Source organism: Delphinus delphis, chromosome 10 (genome assembly GCF_949987515.2).
Source record: "Delphinus delphis chromosome 10, mDelDel1.2, whole genome shotgun sequence".
Taxonomy (NCBI): Eukaryota; Metazoa; Chordata; class Mammalia; order Artiodactyla; family Delphinidae; genus Delphinus; species Delphinus delphis.
The window spans coordinates 40,680,157-40,704,579 of NC_082692.2; the positions used below are offsets into that span (position 1 = coordinate 40,680,157).

Sequence of the window (24,423 nt, forward strand, 5' to 3'; positions counted from 1 at the left end):
GAACTTTACAATCATCCAGACCTGGGTTTTAACTAGGGTTCCCCAATTAGCTATAAATTAATGACCTTGTTGCAGTTTCTGCTCCATAAAATAGGACTATCGCCTTCCTTGCAGTTGTTATGAAGGTTAAAGATAATATGAGTAAAGTGCTTGGCACATGGAAGAAGTTTTTGATATTATTCCCTTGTGTTATTCTTGCCAGGGTTTGATGGCTTAAGCATGTCACTCTGGTGGGTTTTTTGTTTTGTTTGTTTATTTTTACACGGCATGACCTGGTGGATCATTCTGGCCCTTTTATGTATTCTTTTCAATGTGATTTTATTCTCACCTCGTCTTGAGACACACCATCATATGAGTTAATTTATCTGATCTTCACAATAGCCTATGAAGGTCTGTCTCAAGGTCATCAACATGAGCTCACAATCCAAAATCAGAAAACCTACAAGGAAATAATCCACAATGAATGAGAGTTTGCCTACATAACAAACAGCAGAATTAGACCCTCAAGCACTTCAGACAATGGAATTACAAGATTCAAGCTATAAGTATGATTAAAAATGATTAGTCATAAAACACAGAATCATGCTTCCCTGGTGGCACAGTGGTTAAGAATCCACCTGCCAATGCAGGGGACACGGGTTCGAGCCCTGGTCCGGGAAGATCCCACATGCCGTGGAGCAACTAAGCCTGCGAGCTACAGCTACTGAGCCCACACACCACAGGTACTGAAGCCCATGCACCTAGAGCCTGTGCTCCGCAACAAGCCACCGCAATGAGAAGCCCACGCACCGCAACAAAGAGTAGCCCCTGCTCACCACAACTAGAGAAAGCCCGCATGCAGCAATGAAGACCCAGTGCAGCCAAAAATAAAATAAATTTAAAATAAATTAAAAAGAAACAGAAACAAAGAATCAAAAGCATGAAATAAACAGAATGCTATAAAAAAGATTAGCCAGGTATCAATGATTACAAATGACGAATATAAACTCAATGGATTGGTTAAACAGAAGATTAGAAGTAGCTGAAGTTAGAATTGGGCATTGAAAGATAAATCTGACAAAAGTATCTAAAATGTAGACCAGAAAGATAATGAGATGAAAAATGTGTAAAAGAGAGGAAGAGGCATGGTGGATAGAATGAAATGTTCTAACAAATGCCTGAAAAAATTTTGAGCAGGAGAGAATAGAGAGAATGAGGGGGAGTGGAGAAAAAGGCTCATTTATTTACAGATTCATTCAACAACTATTTATAAGCACCTAATGTATGTCAGGCACTATTTTAGGCTCTTAAAACAGATAATGACATGATGAGAACAGATCATGGTTGATCATCATCCAGAACTGATTTTGGACAAGAATTCTCAGTGTCAGGAAATGAGTCCCAAGAGACACTAAATCCTCACCCAGATACATCAGAAAGAAACTGAAGAACTCAGACTGGGGGAATATTTGAAAAGAAAGCAGAAAGAAAACATATGTTTTCCACAAAGCAGTGAAGCCCAGACAAATAGCAAATTTCTCAACAGCAACTACAGAAACCAAAAGACAGTGCACTACTATCTTCATAGGTCTTGGAGGAAATATCTGGCAACTTAGACCATTAGACTAAGCTAAACCATCATTCGACAATGAAGGTGACTTGAACAAACCCCCAGTATACAGTCTACTCCTGTTCAGGTTTACCTAAATTCTTATTGATTTTTTAGACAGTTGGAGAAATATGAATATAGACTTAGTATTAGATGGTGTAAGGAATTATTGTGTTATTAGTGATAGTGATATTGTGGTTAAGTAAGAAATGTCCTTATTTTCATAAGATGAATGAATACTCAAGAATTTAGGGGCAAAATGTCATGATGTGTGTAATAACTTTTAAAAAACCACAATGAGATATTATTTCACATAATGATATTGGCAAAAGTAAAAAAAAAAAAATCTGAAAATACCAAGCATTGGGAAAAAGAAATATCTAGCTGCTGCTGGTGGAGGTGTAAATGGGCAAACTGGAGAGTAATTCGGTATCAAGTAATTTGGAAAAGCTGAAGATGAAATTGCCTCCTACCCAGCAGTACTACTCTTTAGATTTATATCCTAGAAAAATTCTCCTACCCGTGCAGAGGCATATTCTATGTGGTCCCAACTCATGCTAGTTAGAAGGGTTTTTATTTATTTATATATTTAGGCTCTGCTGGGTCTTAGTTGCAGCACTTGGGATCTTCATTGTGGCATGCTTTTTCAGTTGCAGCATGCGGACTTCTTAGTTTGGTATGCATGTGGGATCTAGTTCCCCGACCAGGGATAGAACCCGGGCCCCCTGCATTGGGAGTGCCGAGTCTTACCCACTGGACCACCAGGGAAGTCCCTAGTTAGAAGTTAAATGTATATGTCCACCATCTTCAGCATGCGTTTTTCCAATACTCTTCCCACTCTCTTTTTCATTGTATCCTCACTGGAATCTATCAATAGAAGTTCTGTCTAGAAAAAATCTGAAGCAAACTATTAACAAAGGACACAATTTTAGCATATAACTTTGTACAAGAATACTTATATAACAAGTGGATCAGTAAGATATTACTGTCTTCTGATATGAATATTGCATCACCTGTGATGTGATCTAGCCAATAAAGTTTGATTTAAATCTAATCAAGCCTTTGGATCTAACTTGCAGTTTAAAGGAAATCTAGAGGAAAGAGAAACGTGCTAAACACCACTACATGGAAGCAATCAGACCAGAACAGAAGGTGGGCTATTTCACAGGAAAACCAGCCTTGTCTATTCAGCTTATCGGTGTCATGAAAAAAACGACTGTTCAAAATTAGAAGGGGCTTAAGGGACACAATAAAGAAACTAATGCAGGGACTTCCCTGGTGGCACAGTGGTTAAGAATCCACGTGCCAATGCAGGGGACGCAGGTTTGACCGCTGGTCCGGGAAGATCCCACATGCCGTGGAGCAACTAAGCCCGTGCGCCCCAACTACTGAGCCTGCACTCTAGAGCCTGCGAGCCACAACTACTGAGCCCACGTGCCACAACTACTGAAGCCCATGTGCCTAGAGTCCATGTTCAGCAACAAAGAGAAGCCACCGCAATGAGAAGCCCGCGCACCACAACAAAGAGTATCCCCCGCTCACCGCAACTAGAGAAAGCTCGCACGCGGCAACGAAGACCCAACGCAGCCAAAAATAAACAAATTTACTAAAAATAAATAAATTTATTAAAAATAAATAAACAAATAATAAAGAGACACAGTCGGACTTCCCTGGTGGTCCAGTGGCTAAGACTCCATGCCCCAATGCAGGGGGCCTGGGTTCAATCCCTGGTCAGGGAACTACATCCCACATGCTGCAACTAACAGTTCACATGCCAAAACTAAAGACCCCACATGCTGCAACTAAAGATCCCGTATGCAACAAAGATCTATGCAACAAAGATCTATTCAACAAAGATCCCGCACGTGGCAACGAACACCCCGCATGCCGCAACTAAGACCTGGCACAGCCAAATAAATAAATAAATAAACATTAAAAAAAGAGAGAGAGACACACACACACACAGAAACGTTGAAAATAAATTGACAAAAATTAACCAAAAGAAAAAGCATTATTAGAAATGAACGGGAGGAGCTTCCCTGGTGGCGCAGTGGTTGGGAGTCCGCCTGCCAATGCGGGGGACGCGGGTTCGATCCCTGGTCCGGGAGGATCCCACATACCGCTGAGCGGCTGAGCCCGTGCGCCACAGCTACTGAGCCCACGTGCCACAACTACTGAGGCCCACGCGCCTAGAGCCCGTGCTCTGCAGCGGGAGGCGCCACCGCGATGAGAGGCCCGTGCACATTGCAACGAGGGGTGGCCCCCGCTCGCTGCAGCTGGAGGGAGCCTGCGTGCAGCGGCGAAGACCCAGCGCAGCCAATAAATAAATAAATAAATAATTTAAAAAAAAAAGAAATGAAGGGGAATCTCTACATAATCACAGATGATAAAATTCATAAGGAGGAATTAATAATTCTTAATTTGTATGCACAAAATCATAGTCTATAGATATAAAAAGCAAAAACTGACAGAATTATAAGGAGACGTTTATAATTTCTAACGACAATGGGAGATTTTTAACATATCTCTCAGAAATTTCTAGATCAAGCAAAGTAAGAAATATATTAGCACACCATAGATTAGCAAACTTGCATACAATTATAGAATTTACATTCCTATCAAGTACACATGGGACATTTACAAAAACGGCAAAAATTCACTATGTATTAGGACACAAAATAAGTCTTAACAAATTGCAAGGTTATTATCATATAAGACCATATGCTTAGACCACAAAGCAACTAAGCTAGAAACCTATTTTTTTAAAGATATTTTTAAAGCTCCATATTTTTATAAATTTGAAATACAGACACACAATTTCTAGATGAGTCACAGGTCCAGTAAAAGATACTACAGTAAAGAGATTATATATGCAGTAATTTATATATGCAGATTATATATGCAGATTATATATGCAGATTATATATACAGATTATATATATATAAAGAGATTATATATGCAGATTATATATACAGTAAAGAGATTATTATATATATGGTTAACCACCAGATTAAGTTTATGATCGTCCACAATGATTTTTCTAAGATCCACCTGACTTTTGTAGAGGCCAAACTGTGAATTAAGTGGGGAGGGTTAAGAATCACGACCCCTGCATTTCCCCCAGGGATGCAGTATTGCTTCTGGTTCACTATCTTGGTAAGGGGTGGAAGTTCCAGAGACTTCCACTTAGCCCTCCCTACCACAGTTGACCCCATAATGATCCCATAGGGCAGAGGCAATGTGGGGATTCATCCAGCTGCCAAATATATCTAATCCAATTATACTTCCAGTAACCAGGGAAATAACCACAGGTCTGGATATTTCTTTTTCCCCAGTGTACAGTCATCTAGTAAATGGCTATAGGTCCCTTCGGGAAATGCTTGGAGGAAGATTAAGGTGTTTATTTGTGGCAGCAGTGCAAGGTCCTTCCTCAAGGGAACCTGGCCTTTTCAAAAGGCTCTGGGTCTGTGAACTGACTTAAGCCTCGGACTGGGCTAGAGGGCATCATTCTCCACTATGGTGACTCAAGTTAAGTTTTTGGGCTACCAGACCTAGAGTTTTTCCTGTTATATAGATCAAGCAATATTCTAGTAGGCTGATTATCTATTTTGTTCCTAGGGACACCATGATCAATTAGGTATCACTAAAGATCTTTGCAGACCAGAATGTTCTGATTACTGAAATACCTGTGATGCCCTTTACGGGTGATGGTTTAGTGCTTACACTTGGCCTCTGCTACAATGGAATATCATCATCTTCATTGAAATCAGGCATCTCCTACATGCATAACTGGCCTACAATGGACAGCAACCACAGAACTTTTCAAGGGTGTAGGTGATCCCCCCACTAATACAGGCATACCTCGGAAATATCGCAGGTTTGGTTCCAGACCACCTCAAAAAAGCGGCTACTGCAATAAAGCAAGTTACACAAACTTTTCGTTTTTCCAGTGCATATAAAAGTTACATTTACAGGGACTTCCCTGGTCGTCCAGTTTGACTTCACACTCCCAGTGCAGGGGGCATGGGTTTTTTTTTGTTGTTGTTGTTGTTTTTGAGGCAAGGAATACGACTTTATTCAGAAAGCCAGCAGACCAAGAAGATGGCAGACTACAGTCTCGAAATAACCATCTTCGAGGGCACGGGTTTGATCCCTGGTTGGGGAACTAAGGGGCTGCCGCAGGGTGTGGCCAAAAAAAGGAAAAAAAAGTTATGTTTACACTATACTATATAGTCTTTTTTTTTTAACTATATAGTTGATGTTCACTATTACATGTCTTGGGCATACAACATAGTGATTCACAATTTCTTTTAAAAATATTTTATTTATTTATTTACTTATTTGGCTGCTGCCGGGTCTTAGTTGTGGCAGGTGGGATCTTTGTTGCGGGATCCAGGATCTTTTTGTTTTTAGTTGTGGAATGCGGGATCTAGTTCCCTGACCAGGGATGGAACCCGGGCCCCCTGCATTGGGAGCATGGAGTCTTAACCGCTGGACCACCAGGGAAGTCCCTGATTCCCAATTTTTAAAGGTTATATTCCGTTTACAGTTATTATAAAATATTGGCTATATTCCTTGTGTTGTACTATGTATCTTTGTAGCTTATTTATTTTATAAATAGTACTTTGTACCTCTTAATCCCCTACCCCTATCTTGACCCTACCCCCTTCCCTCTCCCCACTGGTAACCACTAGTTTTTTCTCTGTATTTGTGAGTCTGTTTCTTTTTTTGTTATAATCACTAGTTTATTTCTCAGATTCCACATTTAAGTGATATCATACAGTATTTGTCTTTACCATGCTGTAAACAAAAGTGCTGTCATCCAGGCTTTGTAATTCCATTTACAGAGCACAGGCAGAGTAGATTTAGCATAATTCTTAAGGGCCCTAGGGCTTTTGGAAGGGCAAATGAACACTGGCTTCAACTTAGTCACCAGCTGCGTCAGCCCCTAACAAGAGAGTCAGCCTGTCCTTTGAAGCCAGACATTGACTACTGCTCTCTAGCTATGAAAGTCCTAGATGGCATCTTCTTCCAATGTAAGGCTTTTTCATCTGCATTGAAAATGTGTTGTTTGGCATAGCCACTTTTATGAATTAGCTAGATCTTGTGGCTAACTTCCTGCAGCTTCTACATCAGCACTTCCTGCTTCACCTTGCACTTTTGTGTCACAGAGATGGCTTCTTTTCTTAAACTGCATGAACCAACTTCTGCTAGCTTCAAACTTTCTTCTGCAGCTTCCTCATCTCCCTCAGCCTTCACAGAATTGAAGAGAGTTAGGGCCTTGCTGTGGATTAGGCTTTGGTTTAAGGGAATGTTATACCTGGTTTGATCTACTGAGACCACAGAAACTTTATCCACATCAGCAATAAGGTGCATCATGTCCGAAATCATTGGACTTCTAATTCTGCACCAATATGCGATACCCCTGAATCTGTGTATAGTTTAACTCTTACCTTGTGGTATACCTGTGTCTTATGGGAGCATCCAGGGTACTTGCTACTTCCTGCTCCCTGGTCTAAGATGTTTTCAATATAGTGGATCGGTATAATACTCTGGAGACTATCCAGGTAATCAAGGTCATGTTAGCCTATATTGTGACAGAGAGCAAGAGAGGGTGCAAGGGAGTAGCCCTGGGAAAGACCATGACTGTACACTGGTGTCTATTCCGTGTGAATGTGAACTGTTTCTGAACTTCCTTCCTGATAGAGATAGAAAAGAATACAAGTACCAGATCAAAAGCCATATACCAAGAACCAGAGGCTATGTTGGATTATCAAATAGTCCACCACCATCCACCATAAACAATCTGGTTTTTACAGGAGCCACAGTAGTGAAAAAAAAGGAAATATAACAACTGCATTAAGTATTTGAGGATGATATTAATATCTGCCATTCCATGTAGGATGCAAAACTCCTTCTGATTGATCTTGGCTTGGTGGAGGTAGGAGAGACTGTTTTGGGGGTTTTTACTTTTTTTTTCCTACCATTATGGTTCTTACTCCATAGATCAGGGAACTACTAGGAGGGTTCTATCAGAGTCTAAAGAGATCCATTCTTACTATGCTTTTGGGAATTAGGGATATTACCAGAGGATTGTTCCACAGACCCATACGACCTACTGTGAAAAAAACTTGGGTCAGAACTCCATTTATCACCCACCTTCCCTATACCATTTAATAGGAGGGCCATGATGTCGCTTTTTGTATCCTGATACCAGTATCATTCCGGATTCTAAAACCCACATCTCACAAAAGATCTTGTGGTTCCTCTTTTTTCCTGTGTACAGTTCCCTTAGTAAAGTACAACAGGGGTCCCTTTAGGATTAGAGGAACTTCTACCGTGCTGTCACAGAGTCCTTCGTCAAGATAATTCAGTCTTCTCTGGGTCTGAGAACTGGCTCTGGTCTAGCAATTGAGTGAGGGATATGATTCTTCTTTTCAGTAGCAAACATCAGCCTTTGGCTCATTCACTCTTTTTTTTTTTTTTTTTTGCGGTGCGCGTGCTTCTCACTGTTGTGGCCTCTCCCGTTGCGGAGCACAGGCTCCGGACGCGCAGGCTCAGCGGCCATGGCTCACGGGCCCAGCTGCTCTGCGGCATGTGGGATCTTCCTGGACCGGGGCACGAACCTGTGTCCCCTGCATCGGCAGGCGGACTCAACCACTGCGCCACCAGGGAAGCCCTGGCTCATTCACTCTTGATCTTTTTTTCTTTTTTGATTATATAGGTTGAGTTGATATCCTACCTGGCTTTCTATCTACCTTGTACTGGGAATACCTTGGCCTACTAGCCATTGCCACAGATCTCCGTCTCCTCCCTCTAGTTGCCATTCTTGCTTTGCTGCCTATTATGGTAATTATGTCTGCCTTGCCCCTGACAAGTAAGTCAGGGCCTCTACTCTTTCAAAATCCTATCATCTCCATTGACACTATGGACTCCAGTTCCATATCAGCCTCCTCTATGATGAATCCTAGCTTTCATAGAACAGCTACTACTGATATTCCCAACAATGTCAGTGCTCATATCTAGCGGATTTCTTATTGTTTTATTGAGGGGAGTGTCCTCTGGCCTCCCAGGGAACACAGTCAACTGACGAGTTTTTGATTTAAAGGTAAATTTATTCTAGCATGTCTACATTTTTTTTTTAAAGACAATTCCTTCTATTCCTTTTTTTTAAATTAATTAATTTATTTATTTGGCTGCATTGGGCCTTAGTTGTGGCACACGGAATCTTCATTGCAGCATGCAGGATCTTTAGTTGCGGCATGAGGTACCTTCATTGTGGCATGTGGGATCTTTAGTTGCGGCATGCAGGATCTTTTAGTTGCAGCATGCAGGCTCTTAGTTGCCGCATGTGGGATCTAGTTCCCTAACCAGGGATTGAACCCAGGCCCCCTGCATTGGAAGTGTAGAGTCTTAACCAGGGAAGTCCCTAGCATGTCTACATTTTAACTTTTCCAAGGCAGTTCCAGCACCTCCACCTCTCTCACTATGGGGTATTGTTTTCCCAAGCTTTAAGGAGCTTTCTCAGTGATGTACTAGTATCAGTTCCAGGTGTCTTTGCTAGGATATTAAATCCTATATCACAAAGGAGTGTCCTTATATTATTATGTCTTCCTTATCTGTCTTATATTCCAGTCCCCTTGTTCCAGCCCCCTCAAGATCCCCATCCCCCGGTACATTCTCCCAGTTACTACTGGTACATATTAACTGGATTCTGCAACTCTTTTGGTGAATAATTTATTTTCTCCCAAAGTAGAGTCAGTATTTCCCCAGTTGAGCCATAATAAAAGATCCAAATTATTAGCCTAGAAGTCACGGAGGAATTTGGGGGCAAATCTTGAAGAGGGCAGGTATCACTTACAAGGCATCTGCCGCAGATGTAGGAAATGCAGGCTAAAAAAGAGTTGTAAATGGCCTGGTTAAGCACTGAAGGAGTTTTCCCAACCCAGAGCCGATCTGGAAAGACCTAGAGAGTAATTTTCCTTTCCTTTTCTTTCTTTTGTTTTTCCCCCCATAATATTCAAGATATCCAGTTTTCAACAAAAAATTATGAAGCATGCAAAGAAACAAGAAAGTATGGCCCATTCATGGAGGAAAAAAGGATATCAATAAAGAGATATAAATGATACAACAAACCAAACAGAAATTCTGGAGTTGAAAAGTACAATAACTGAAATGAAAAATTCACCAGAAGGTTTCAATAGGTGATTTGAGCAGAGGAAAGATGAGTGAACTTGAAAATAGGCCAACTGAAAGTATCCAGTCTGAAGAGCAGGAAAAAAAAAAAAAGGATGAAGAAAAATGAACAGAGCCTAAGAGATCTGTGAGACACCATCAGACATACCAACATATGCATAATGTGAGTCCCAAGAAGGAGAGGAGAGAGAGGAAGGGGCAGGAAAAATATTTGAAGAATTAATGGCTAACCCCCACCCCCAAACCGATTTGATAAAAGACATGAATATATACATCCAAGAAGCTCAATGAACTTCCAGTAGGAAAAACTCAAAGGGATCCACATTGAGACATATAATCAAACTGCTGAAAGCCAAAAATAAAGAGAATCTTGAAAGCAGCGAGAAGTGAATCATAATGTGCAAGAGATTACCAGTAAGTATTAACAACCTATTTTTAATCAGAAACCATGGAGGCCAAAAGGCAGTGGGATGACATAAAGTGCTGGGGTGAAAAAAAAATGGGGGTTCCCTGGTGGTCCAGTGGTTAGGATTCAGTGTTTCAGTGCTGTGGGCCTGGGTTCAATCCCTGGTGGGGGAGTGGTGTGGCCAAATAAATAAATAAAGTGCTGGGGTGGGGGTGGAGGAAACCTGTCAACCAAGAATTCTATATCCAGCAAAACTATCCTTCAAGAATATAGAAGAAATTAAGACATTACCAGATAAACAAAAGCTGACGGAGTTAATTGCTAGGAGACCTGCTCTATAAGAAGTGCTAAGGGAGCCCTTCAGGCTGAAATGAAAGGACATTAGACAATCTACATGCAAAATGATGATTGTGGAGCCTTACCCCACATAATACACAAAAATTAACTCAAAATGGATCAAAGACCTAAAAGTGAAAGCTAAAACTATAAAACCCTTAGAAGCATGTATATTGGGAGTGATAAAGTATATTAAGAGGTGAAAGCATAAAAGGATATATGGCCATTCATACCTTTCCATTTACTATGAATATCCTATTTCCTGTGTGTGAGAAAATAAAGACAAATTATTAAAAATGTTGATTTGGAAAACTTTACCATGTTCCTTCCAAGAAACACATTCAATTGGAAGGAATAATGCTGGAAGGAACTAAGTTGGAGGAAGAAGAGTGTTATGGAATGAATTGTGCCCTCCTCTATTCATATGTTGAAACTCTAATGCTCAATGTGACTGTATTTGGAGATAAAGCCTTTAAAGAAGCAGTTAAGGTTAAATTAGGTCCTAAGGGTGGAGCCCCAATTTAGTATGAGGGGTGTCTTTGCAAGAATAGAGACACCAGGAGTGCATGTGCACAGAGAAAGGTCATGTGAGGACCCAGTGAGAAGGCAGCAGTCTGCAAGCTAAGGAGAGAGGCCTCAGGAGAAACCAAACCTGCGGGCATCTTTTTTTTTTTTTAAATAAATGTATTTATTTTGTTTATTTATTTTTTTTGGCTGCATTGGGTCTTCGTTGCTGTGCGGGCTTTCTCTAGTTGCGGCGAGCGGGGGCTACTCTTCATTGTGGTGCGCGGGCTTCTCACTGTGGTGGCTTCTCTTGTTGCAGAGCATGGGCTCTAGGCATGCAGGCTTCAGTAGTTGAGGCACGGGGGCTCAGTAGTTGTGGCTCGCGGGCTCTAGAGCACAGGCTCAGTAGTTGTGGCGCACGGGCTTAGTTGCTCTGCAGCATGTGGGATCTTCCTGGACCAGGGCTCGAACTCGTGTCCCCTGCGTTGGCAGGAGGATTCTTAACCACTGTGCCACCAGGGAAGCCCCCTGCTGGCATCTAAATCTTGAACTTAGTCTCCAGAACTGTGAGAAAATAAATATCTCTTGTTTAAGCCAACAGCCTGTGGTATTTTGTCATGGCAGTCCTAGAAGACTAATACAAAGAGCCACTAATACTTGACAATAAATCTTTAAAGGAAAGTTTATATCATGTAGACAGAATGGCTGCTATTGATTACAAGAGATCATGATCATGACAAGTGTAGAAAAATCACATTCAAAAATGCAATCTCCAGCACAGTCTAGGGTTATCAGAAGCTGCATAACACAAGCAAAGGGAATGTTAACACCTGTACACTTTGAGTTTCTGGTCATGCTTTGTCAATACTTTCAGAAGCTGATTCACAATCATCCACTTCTGATGACTCCATTGCCAAGGAAAGCAGACTATCCACCAGCTTCTTGGATCTGACATGGATGAACCTCAGACATTTACTGTTTCACTCATTTCTTCCGAAGCTCGTTCTTCGTCACCTTCCTCCACCCCTAGACACCAACAGTGACTACAGCCTCCATATCTCCCTTCTCATCTCCAAACCTCACTCAGGAAGCACTGCAATCTTCAGTAATCATGTTTAAAAACTTGCCTTGTTTATTTTATTATTGCTAAGTGTTACCTGCCTTCATTATGTGTCTTTAACATATTATTTCACTGTTCATTTACATTACAGTACACGTTTGTTACAGTTAAAAGGAAAACACGATTTGTACCCTATAGGGTTACTGCACAAATAAAGTCATTAGTGAGTTAATTAAGTGTTAAACAATTAGATAGTGGGTGTTCTAAAGGCTTTATCTTAAGCAGAAAAACCTCATTGATTGTTTTATATATATGTGTGTGTATATATATTTTAGAGTGTTTCAAGTACTGAAAGAAATTGCTTGGGGTTTTTAGACGTGCTGGGAATATATATTTTTTTCTACTTAAAATAATGATGCACAGACTCCCACTACCTAAAAATTCACTGTCCAACATGTTTTTAAGAATGGATTAAATCCTCTGAGGGACGCCTGAATTAGAATATGAGGTACTAGAAAGAATAAAGTCATATCATTATTATATTGTTGTGAATATTACATTTCATTAGAGGACACATATAATCAACCACTAGTGATGCTAAAATTGATGACTCAACTTACAGTTAACACTTTCCCTCTTCAGATTGGAAAGTAATCTGTGTGGTGTTACTTTGGCTCTATATGAATGTTTACAACAATCAATCACCTATTGGTTTTTTTTTTAATTTTATTTATTTTTGGCTGTTTTGGGTCTTCGTTGCTGCACGTGGGCTTTCTCTAGTTGTAGAGAGCAGGGGCTAGCCTTTATTGTGATGTGTGGGCTTCTCCTTGCGGTGGCTTCTCTTGTGGAGCACCGGTTCTAGGCCGCCAGCTTCAGTAGTTGTGGCTCGCGGGCTTAGTTGCTCCGTGGCATGTGGGATCTTCCTGGACCAGGGATCGAACCCATGTTCCCTGCATTGGCAGGCGGATTCTTATCCACTGCGCCACCAGGGAAGTCCCTCAACTATTGGTTTTAACACCAGTTGATAATCCTTGCCTGAATCAATAATTTCATTGGAGTTTGTGAAACTATGTTTTTCTAATTATTTTGTTTCTTTCACATTGTTTACAAGAATTCTGTGAAGGCTTCTTCATTAACTAGGACTATTTGGTTATCCTAAAATAAATTTTTACCGGAAGAGCAAAATAACGCTTAATATTTTCCCTTTAATTACCAATTTTCAAAGTAAATGTTTTAAAAGTTACCCCAAATGGTAACTTTTGGTAACAAAAGTAACCATTGAGACTTTCTTGATTTACTCTCATTTTGAGTATCATCATAGAATAATGAATTTCACTGAATCAGTGTTAAACTCAATCATTATTCTTTTAGTTGCTAAGGTTGTAACAACTTTGTTCAGTGGGGACACTTTCATATGGGCTCCTGTGTCCTTTTGACATGACATTATCTTCTAAAGCTTTCTTGCTTCTTAACATGAAAAGGTATCCCAGGTGCACTTTGAAAAATGTCTGCTTCTAGACATGGAATCAGCAATTTCTCCAAGAAGCCATGCTTAGTTAGTGGAATTACATAATTCCACTACATACATAAAGGAGTCTTAAAGCACACATAGTCTTGTTTGTGTCCTTAGCTCAACTTCTTTTCCCATTTTTATTGGTTTCTTGTTTATCCCAGTAGTGCTTCTTTTTGCAAACATACTTTTCTTATTTCCTCCCTACTCTTACTGTCTCTCATACAAAACAAAGCATGTTATATATATCGTTCTGCACTTTTGCTTTTTTCACTCAACAATATATGCTGGAGGACTTCCCTGGGTGGCACAGCAGTTAAGAATCTGCCTGCCAATGCAAGGGACACAGGTTTGATCCCTGGTCCTGGAAGATCCCACATGCCGCGGAGCAACTAAGCCCGTGAGTCACAACTACTAAGCCTGTGATCTAGAGGCCGCGAGCCACACTACTGAAGCTCGCGCACCTAGAGCCCTTGCTCCGCAACGAGAAGCCACTGCAATGAGAAGCCCGCACACCGCAACGAAGAGTAGCCTCCGCTCGCCGCAACTAGAGAAAGCCTGAATGCAGCAACGAAGACCCAAGGCAGCCAAAAATAAATAAATTTTAAAAATATATATGCTGGAGAGCTTTCTAAATCAATACAGAGAGCAACTGATTATTTTGTTTTCAAGATTCAAGTAGAAAGTTTTATTAACTTGGACCAGAACACAAACCAGAATGTTTAATATAAAATTTCTGATTAGATGTTCTTACTGTATATAACTATTTCCAAATTTATTTCTCAATCTTTTAAAAAAGTGACTATATATAAATACTCAAATTATAATTAATACAATTCTCTAGAGCTCATATGTGTATTTGGCATTTTTATTCAGTCCACAACTATGCATAAATATATCTATCCATAAATAACCAATGCCATGAAAACACAAGGGCTCCCCCTCTTTTTAAACTTAACTCACAATACCATTATGACAACTAAAATTTTTAACAATATAACAATAACTCCTGATATCATCAGATGTCCAGTCAGTTGTCTCATAAAGGTCATAAAATTAAAAAAAAATCTTTTTAAAAAACTTTATCCAAGTAAGGTCCACGCATTATGATCGGTTAATGTCCTTTAAAATCTTTTAAACTACAGATTACCTTCCATTGCTTTTTTCCCCTTGCAGTTTTTTTTTGGAAGAAAACTGGTTATTTATTCCCCAGAATTTCTTACAGTCTCAGTTTTGCTGATTGCATCACTGTGGTACGTTTTAACATGTTTCCCTGCCTTCTGCATCTTCTGTGAATTGGTAGTTATATATATATATATTTTTTTTTTTTTAATATATTTTTTTAATTTTTTTGTGGTACGCTGGCCTCTCACTGCTGTGGCCTCTCCCGTTGCGGAGCACAGGCTCCAGACGCGCAGGCTCAGCGGCCCTGGCTCACAGGCCCAGCCGCTCCGCGGCATGTGGGATCCTCCTGGACTGGGGCACGAACCCGTGTCCCCTGCATCGGCAGGCGGACTCTCAACCACTGCGCCACCAGGGAAGCCCGGTAGTTATATCTTGAGGCTTGATCACATTCAAGTTCAGTATTTTTGGCCAGACTAATTAATAGGTGGTGGTGGTGTTTTCCATAAGAAGCACATAAAGTCTGTTTCTTTTTTGTGCTATTAGCAGCCACTGATGCTCAACGCCTAGATCCATTAGCTCATTAGTGGTTCATTTATTTTTTTATTGTGGTTAAATATACATAACAAAATTTATAATTTAAAGCATGTTTTAAACCATTTTTAAGTGTACAGTTCAGTGGCACTAAGTAATTCATGTTGTTGTGCAACCATCACCACCATCCATCTGCAGAACTTTTTTCATCTTTCCACACTGAAACTCTGTACCTATTAAACAATAACTCCCCATTTCCTGCTCTCCCCAGCCCCTAGGCAACCACCATTATACTTTCTGTCTCTATGAACTTGACTGCTCTAAGTCCCTCATATAAGCGGAATCATACAGTATTTTTCCTTTTGTACCTGGATTATTTCACTTAGCATGTCTTCAAGGTTCACCTATGTTGGAGCATGTGTCAGAATTTCCTTCCTTTTTAAGGTTGAGTAACACTCCATTGTATATAAATACCACATTTTGTTCGTCCATACATTGGCCAGTGGACATGCTACAGACATGGTACCGTTTCTTACAAGCCCAAAAATTACAAAGCAAAACAAAGCTTATATGGAAACATACATCGCAGCAAAATCATTAAAGTTGTTTTAATTGCATGTAGAGTCAAGAACAAGAAGCAAGATCTCCATTCCCACACAAATTTGCAACAGATACATATTCTGAGCTCAAACTACAGTTCCAGCAATGTTTTTCAGACCTCAGTGCAAGTGCAAAGGAAATTTCTATATTTCATCTAACTGTGCAATTGTGGCACTTCCACCTAACCTTCAATTGGATGTGCTTGATCTACAATGTAATGATGTGGTAAGAGGCAAGTATGAAGAGAATATAAATTACAGAATTCTATAAATGCCTTTCAAGTGATGAATGTGCTCAGTTAAAATCATATGCTCTTGGGATTGATACCAGTATTTGGCAGTACTATCTGTGTGAAGACATTTTCAAAGATGAAATACATAACATTTTATTATAGATCAGCACTAACAGATGAACATTTGCAATTGATTTTAATGATAGGAAACACTAAGTCTGAACCCCATTTAAGCAACAGACCTGTACTACAAAAATTTGTGCTTAATTATTATAATTTGAATTTTGTCAATAAATTCAAAGGAATCATGGAAATTTGTTTTCCTTAATTTCTATGTACCTACATAATATCCTTGATTTTGCTTCTTAACATGCAAAGCCTAATATTTACTATCTTATCCTTTATAGAATAAGTTTGCCAACCCCTGGTCTAGAAGAACCCTGGTCAATACATGTGTCTGCCCTTGATCCACTCCCAAGTTCTATTCCTGTCTCCCACTCATTAACGGGCCTCCAATTCAACTGCTCAAGCCAAAACTCTAGAAGTCATCCCTGATTTTTTATTTTCCCACAATCTCTATATTAATCTGTTAAAACGTTCTGTCAGTCCTACCTCAAAATATAATAACAGTTTTAATCCATCTCCTTCTCTGCATATCTGCTGCATTTACTCACCTCTTGTCTGCACTAATGAAACAGTCTAATTTGTTTCCCTGCTCCCACTCTTGGCAACCCCCCCTTTTTTTTCTTCCAAGAATCTTGCCCTTTAATGATCCAATATTCGCTCTATAGCTATAGGAATCTCTTTAAAATGTGAAAAGATCGTTACTCCCCTACTTTAAACTCTTTATTGTCTTCTCATTGCAGTTAGAATAAAATCCGCATTCCTCATCACGATGTGCAAGGCTCTATATAGCCCAGCCCACCTCTTCAATCACATCTGCAATGAACTGAATGTTTATGTCCCTCAAAATTATGTTAAAATCCTAATCCCCAATGTGATGTTACTAGGAGGTGGGGCTTTGGGGTGATTAGGTCAGGAAGGTGAAGACCTCATGAATGGGATTAGTGCCCTTATAAAAGAGACTCCAGAGAGCTCCCTTTCTCTTTGCACTATGTGAGGATACAGCAAGATGACTGTCTATGAGCCAGGCAGCAGGTCTTCATGACACTGAATCTTCTGGTGCTTGATCTTGGATTTCCCAGCCTCCAGAACTGTGAGAAATAAACTTCCATTGTTTATAAGCCACCCGGTTTGTGGTATTCTGTTACAGATGCCAGAATGGACTAAGACAACATCTCATTCCTCTCCAGGTCCACTGGTCTCATCAAATATACCTCCCTTTCTCTTCCTTGGCCTTTACATCTGCTGAACACTTTACTAGAACCACTTTCCTTGCCCTGTTTTGCATGTCTGTCTTTCTTTTCCTTTGGAATACTAGATAAATGTGTACAGTATGCCTTCCTTTTCTGTTACTCTCCACCTTATTGCCTGTTTTATTTCCTTTCCCTTTTGATATATCTATGAAATACCTACATAACTGGTTTAAACATCTGTCTCTTAAAGTGACAATCCAGGGCCCAATCCCTGTGATACCTTCTGCTTTTTTCATCAGTGCCTGGTACACAGAAGACACTTATTGCTGAAGGAAGGCAGGAAAGAGGGAAGAAATCTAAGTGGGTCTGGGGGTGAGGAAAACTGGAGATAAAAAACTAAGGGTCATCAGTATTTAAATGCTTTAACTCAGGGGACTTCCCTGGTGGTGCAGTGGTTAAGAATCCACCTGCCAATGCAGGGGACACGGGTTTAAGTCCTGGTCCGGAAAGATCCCACATGTCGCGGAGCAACTAAGCCTGTGTGCCACAACTACTGAGCCTGCGCTCTAGAGCCCACGAGCCACAACTACTGAGCCTGCATGCCACAACTACTGCAGCCCGCATGCCTGGAGCCTGTGCTCCGCAACAAAGAGAAGCCACTGCTCGCTGCAACTAGAGAAAGCCTGTGCACAGCAACAAAGACCCAATACAGCCATAAGTAAGTAAGTAAATAAATAAATAAATAAATGCTTTAACTCAGGAGAGTGGATAAAAATCACCCAAGAGTGTTATCAAGTTAGAAGATGGGGGAAAGGGCTCTGAAAAACTCTAGCATTTATGAGAAAGGTAATAATTAAAACAATAACATCTAATCCTTACTGAGTGCTGTATGCTTCATTTCCCTTTTAGTTGAAAATATTTTCCCTTTATGTATGTGACCCTTCCCTGAGAGAACCGATCCCTGTAAAGGTGTGGGGAATTACTGTTCTCACTCATAATAACAGTTGACATTTATTGAGTTTACTGAGTGCAAGGCACTGTTCTAAGCATTTTACATGTATTAATTCTCACAACCCTATGAACATAATAAATGCTCATGAGAAACTACAGAGACAGAGAGTGAAGATATAGGACAGAAAGGATAATTAAAAGAGCAAAGGCTCTGTGAAGGGGGCTAGCCTTGGACAGGAGAAGGGACATCTCTTCCACTATAAGGAGGAAAGGACAAAAGCAGAGAGGTGCACGTTTGTTTAAACCAAAATCTTTCATCGTGGAACTCAAGTTCCCTATAATCCTAATAACTTGGAAAGAAAACCCAAACTTCTAACATGGTGTCTTAATTTGCTTTACAGAAGTAGTAAAGTGCTATGGGGATTAAGGAGAGGGAGGAAGCAATTCTGCCCTAAGTTTGGACACCTATTAAGTGTCAGGTATACCTGAGGCTTTACGGATCCCAAGATGGGCAACATATGAAGATTGTATGGGTGGGCCTCTGTTCTTGTGGGCTGGCCAGCACCCATTCCCCACTCTTCTGTCCCAGAACTTCAATTTCCCTTGAGGATTCCAGGATTTGTCACCTCAATGGAACATATGATCAAGGTGCTCTGGTCAGAGGATGGCCCTGAGGCCCAGAGTTCTCTCCTGGAAATTTTATCTTGAGATGAGTGACAGAAGAAATAAGATTAACTGGGTCATCATCCCAAAACATATGACTGGAAAAATTCCCCAGTTCCTGTTCCCTCAACCCCTGGAGCTGACCCAGGTCTTGTCCTTCCAAAGGCTGGTCTTTTAGCCCTTCCTTCCATTCCAGGAGCCACCCCACATCCTTCAGATTCCTGTGTTGATAAGGTTAGTCAGAGCCAGTTTCCACCGCTTGAAACCCAAGGATCCTGGCCAACAGATATAGTCAGCTACAGAACATGTGCCAAAAGAATGACAGGTGGATGGGATGGTAGTAGATCCAAGGTTGGCAGCCTCCATCCCTGACCCCTTATCCAATGTGGTCACAGTCGTTACAGTGGGGATGGTATCATGGCAAGGCTCTTTAGAAAGGCTGACAGATCCCAGCTACAACTCACCTTCTCAGCCATAAAGTCATATTTTTTAGCCCCTTTAGGTTCCATACCTATTAACTTTAGAGGAACGTGCTTTGGCAAAGGCTGTCACTCCTGGCTCTATAGTTGTGACTTCAACTCATGTTCACCATTTCCACATCAATTCAGCCGCCCACACCCACTACCACACTCTGGCAATGGAGTTCTTTGTGAAACCTCTGGTGAACCATCATAGGTCTTTACTCAGCTTCCTTTGTGCCACTACAGTAGCTTGTACTGTCACCCATCATGGACTTACCATACCACATTGTCATTATGTCTAGCTTCGGTAGTAGCTGTGAACTCTCTGAGGGTAGAGTATAAGTCAGGGTCTAGTACAGTGCTTTGCAACAAATGTAGAACAAACCAAACAATAAACATAATACATGAGAGACTACCAGAAGCAGAGAGGACCAGACACATTTCAGGAGACCACCTAATCTCCTGAATTCCAGCAAAGCAGAGTAAGTGCCAGCTCTCTTCAGCTCCTGGATTAGGCCCTGAGGCTGCAGAGAAAACTCAGAATAAAAATGGAGAAAGTGACATTTCAGGCTGAAATTACTAGACACCTCCGGGAAGTAGAGAAGGTAAAAGAAACCCAGGGAGAAGAACTGCCCTCAGACCAGTGTGTTAAACCTTGGAGCAACCATGAGATTAGGAGTTTCCTACAAGAATGGGAACTCCTTGAAGGTGAAGAGTTAAAGAAGAATTATCACGTAGCATCAAGAATAATTGCCAGGCATCTCAAGCAAAGGGGCATAAATAAGAGCAGGAGAAAATGTCTCCAGATGCTAATGAACATGCAGGACTTATATTGGGCCGTTCATGAAGCCAACCAGAGACCAAGGAGTGAACCCTTGCCATGTCCTTATGGAGAGGCCCTTCACAGGATCCTAGAACACAGAGGGGAGAACAAGGACTTCTCAGAAGTGGCTGATGTCCCACCACCTGAGTACCAGCCCCCTGCGTGTGCCATCCCTGATTGCTTTGAGGAGCTGCTGTGGGCTCCCCCACATATGATCTACATAGAGAATCCTCAGGTACCCAGATGGGAACCCTGGAACATGAACCTTCCACAATCAAGTCCATGCCTCTTTCCTGCATTTCTCTCCCTACACCCTGGCCCCCAGCAACAGTGGTCAACTCTCTCTGACAATGAGTCAGAGTGAGAACTTACAGCTGGAACCTGAATCCCAGTTTGATTCGAAGGACAGACAATGGACTAGCACAATTCTATACACTCATGACTTCTTTTTTCCTAGCCCAATGTAATGAGGGAGAAAAATGTGAAAATAAATGACTGTGACCCTCAAAAAAAAAAAAAAAAAAAACAAAAAAAAAAAAAAAACATAATACATGAAGTCAGGGAATATTATAGGTAAAAATGTGAACAACCCCTTAAAAAAAAGAAGACAGAGAACGAGTTAGGAGGTACATACCACACCACCAAAAAAAAATTAATAAAAAAATAAACAAAACAGTTCAGACTCTGAAAAATAAGGCAACTTACCAGAAGTTATTCAGGGGCAGGTCAGGGCTGAGAATCTGGCCCACTGACATCCAGGACAGTGTTCTCTGCAGCAGTGTGAGACTATCCGATTCTTCCCCCATCAACATAACCCAGCCGCATAAGGAATATGTCCAAGTCTTTGCAACTCTGTTCTCACATCGTCTCTCCCATATAAATGACTCAATTCAGTCCACTGTCAGCTTAGCTTTCACAGCAAAGTTTATTTGAAGAAATTAAGAAACTTATGACAATCTCCCCATTCCAACATCTATCCTTCTATGTGTCGACCAAGGGGCTGTCAAGTGTGGGTAGGGATGGAAAGGGAGGGGGTGTGGTCCCACTGTGCAGTTATTTCTCTAGTTTTCAGCATGTGCCGTCTCAGCCCTGAGTCCCTCTGACCATAGCCACTTCTTCAGAGCGGTGATTCTACCCTGAGAGTATTTTAGGTCAGTGGCCATCTCCTGAGTTCACTGGTCACATTCCAGTCAGTGTGATCAATATGGATGATCAGTGGTGGTCAAAGGTAGACAAGAGGGACTTCCTGGGCAGTCCAGTGGTTAAGACTCTGTGCTTCCACTGCAGGAGGCGTAGGTTAGATCCCTGGTCCGGGAACTAAGATCCTCTATTAAAGAGGGATCTAAGTGACACATGGAATGCGCAATCTGTTAAAGTGCTCAACTACAACATAAAACAAAAAAGGTGTTGTAAAATTACCTACTAGTGAGAAAGCAATTTATAATCTGAAGGGTTTCTGGAAAATTTTAACAAAAGTATATAAGAAGACCTCTACTCACATAATTTCAGCAATGATGAGGGAGAGTAAAGCTTAGAGCTTAGTCTCCGGATTACCAGAACTCTGAATCAAACATATCTCTAGATGGAGACCAGCTCCCTTAACTACTCACAGAGACTGAATGAAATATTTATCATAATTTTTCTTGCTAACTCGTCTCTCATCATATAAACTTCTAATCTGAATTCCAGTTTCCTGTATGAAAAGAATATCTATTATGGGCAACTGATCGATTTACGTATGGCCTGTAAACCACTTTCCTGTAGGGTAGTTAGCCAAAACCTGGAGTGAGATGAGAAATCAGTTTCCAAATCGGTCAGGTTGAAGCCCACACCCAAAAACAAGAGGTCCATAATATAGCTATCCTCTTGGCATAATTAACAAGATACAGGATTGCAGTGCCATGGTAGTGAGGGGTAAGTACCCAACAGCAGCAGTGGCTCCCTTGTCCTGGAAATTCGTGTATGGCCTCAGTAGTCACTTGTAAGTCCAGTGAGCAGTGGCCCAGCCCTGGCCCTTGCACAGGTCCCGGTGGCGAAGGAAACAGGCATGGACTCGGAACCGGCGGCCACAGTGAGGGCAGGCATGCAGGGCTCCAGCGTGGGTCTTCATATGCTCTGTTAGATGGTGCTTCAGCTTGAAGCGCTTGTTACAGATGCCACAGCCAAAGGGTCGAAGGCTGAAGGTCAGCATGATGTGCCGGTCACGCTTTGGCTTCACTGCAAACCGCTTCCCACACAAACAACCAAAGCGTTTTCCATCTGCAGGGGGTGCCCCGCCTAGCTTCACAGGTCCATGCACAGCTTGCCCTGCTCCCCCAGGTCCCCCACCCCCTGACAGGATTTCATTCCCATGAAGATCCACTGGTTTCCAGGATGGACCACCTCCTCCAGATGTTTGCCCTGCTCCTGAGGGCAGCAAGAACCCTAGCTCTCCATTCTCTTCAGTGTTCCCTCCTGGAAACACTTTGGTCTCCTCCTTTGTTCCTCCAGACTGAGTTCCGCCTCCTGATATCTCCTCCTTGGGCTCAAAGGGTTCCTGCTTAATGTAGAAGATTTTGGGAGGCAGTACAGTATGAGGGGCAGGAGGCTCAGGTGGAGCACTCTCGCTCTCTGGAAGCCTGCAAGGAGTAGTGGATGTGGGTAGGGCGTGGGATGCAGGAGAGCGGGGAAAACCCCCTGACCCTCTCTGAGGCTGAGGAGTCTGAGAGGGTACTGTTGACCCCTGGTCCTCCTCATCTTCTTCTTCCTCCTCCTCCTCCTCCTCTTCTTCAACTTGAAGCTGTAACATATCTCCCAGTTCACTCCCCTCCCCTCCAACGCGGCTCTGGGTAGAAGCGGAAGACTGCGCCACAGTCTGGAAAGGGGAAGAGCGGATGCACCAGTCTCCTGGAGAGGATGTGGTGGAAAGAAGTGTGTGGAAAGGGGTCGCTCCCCGAGTTGAAATCCCACCACCTGAGTTTTCTAGTTCTCTAAGGATCTCTGAGCACTGATCTACCACTTGCCACATCTGGAGACCACTGGCCACAAGGAGGTGGGCAGGGAGAGCATCCAGTGGCAGACGGAGGTGCCCGGAATAAATGAGCTGGAGCAGCCCCTCGAAGGCGTCGGCTTCGATGACGCTGGGCAAGGTGAGACGTGGTGCATCCCCCAGAAGTAGTTTGTCGTGGAAGTAAGGAGAGGCGGCAGCCAACACCGCTTTGTGGGCCCTAAGTTCGCGGCCCTGCACCAGGAGGGACACGTCACAGAACTTTCCCTCCAGCCTGTGGCGGTTCAGGGCCTCCAGGAGTAACGAGCTATGCTGAGGGAACTCGATCTGGATCGTCCGTGGGGCTGGGTTGCAGGCCGGGGAGGGGGCTACGGGAGGCAAAGGCGTCGAGGTATCCATGGCCTCCTGGGGAAGAGAGAAACCCCACAGGGGTCGAGTACAGGAGGTGAGGGGTGAGGTAGAGCCCGCGCGGGAAGAGGGCTGTGAAGGAAAGGGACGGGGTCACAGAAGCTCTGGATAAGGGGAACCGTGTCTCCTCAAACGCCCGCCTCCCCTGCCCCCCAACGTGTGAAAACTTTTCAGTCGGCAGCTGTTCGGGCAGATCAGTCCCACGCACTCCCCCGCCGAAAAAACGAAAACATACCACAACAAAACACCAACCGAGGCTTGAACTTCCAGGGCCTGTGGAGACTAGGAGGTCCTTCAGCCGCGAGCCGGACCTCGCCGGCCGGGTCGGTTTCTCCCCGCCGCTCCGCTCCCACTCACGTGCCCGCAGAGTCCGGCTCCAGGGGAGGCGCGGCCACCCGGAGACCGCCAGCGCCTGCCGCCCGGCCCTTCCCGCCGCCACGCCCCCGAGAGTACACACGCGGCCCGGCGTCCAAAGCGCCTCTGCAGCAACCGTACCGCCCCGGCCGGAAGCCACCGCCTCCCCGCCGGACGCGGATGCCGGGGCGCTGGGCGGTGCCAGAGAGGCAGCCAATCGGGGGACGCCGGCCTACAAGCCTCATGTTGATTGGTTGCGCGGGTGAGAAGGCGGTGCTGGCGAGAAGCCGCTGGCCCCAGCCGGGCCGCAGAAAGGGTGGGCGTGCGCTCCCGTGATTAAACTTAGACCCCGCCTCTAGTAGGTGCTGACAA

At 42.7% G+C, this 24,423-nt stretch overlaps 2 protein-coding genes across 3 annotated transcripts; one reads left to right on the forward strand and one right to left on the reverse strand.

The window, feature by feature from the left end:
• Positions 1-371: 371 nt before the first annotated feature.
• ZBTB9 (zinc finger and BTB domain containing 9) lies at positions 372-24,122 on the reverse strand. Of its 2 annotated transcripts, XR_009520774.1 has the most exons (3): positions 23,933-24,122; positions 21,009-23,694; positions 372-439 (listed from the first exon to the last, which is right to left on the reverse strand). XR_009520774.1 is itself a non-coding variant. In XM_060021329.1 (2 exons), the coding sequence occupies exon 2, from the start codon at positions 23,686-23,688 to the stop codon at positions 22,279-22,281; it is 1,410 nt and encodes a 469-aa protein (XP_059877312.1). In that variant the 5' UTR covers positions 23,689-23,694; positions 23,933-24,122; the 3' UTR covers positions 20,670-22,278. The 2 variants fall into 2 exon arrangements, 1 of the variants encoding a protein (XP_059877312.1); XM_060021329.1 differs by lacking the exon at positions 372-439 and having other exon boundaries at positions 20,670-23,694.
• Positions 20,029-20,667, forward strand: LOC132431903 (putative uncharacterized protein MSANTD5). The gene has a single exon (XM_060021643.1). It carries the CDS (start codon positions 20,029-20,031, stop codon positions 20,665-20,667), a length of 639 nt encoding a protein of 212 aa, XP_059877626.1.
• Positions 24,123-24,423: the final 301 nt, after the last annotated feature.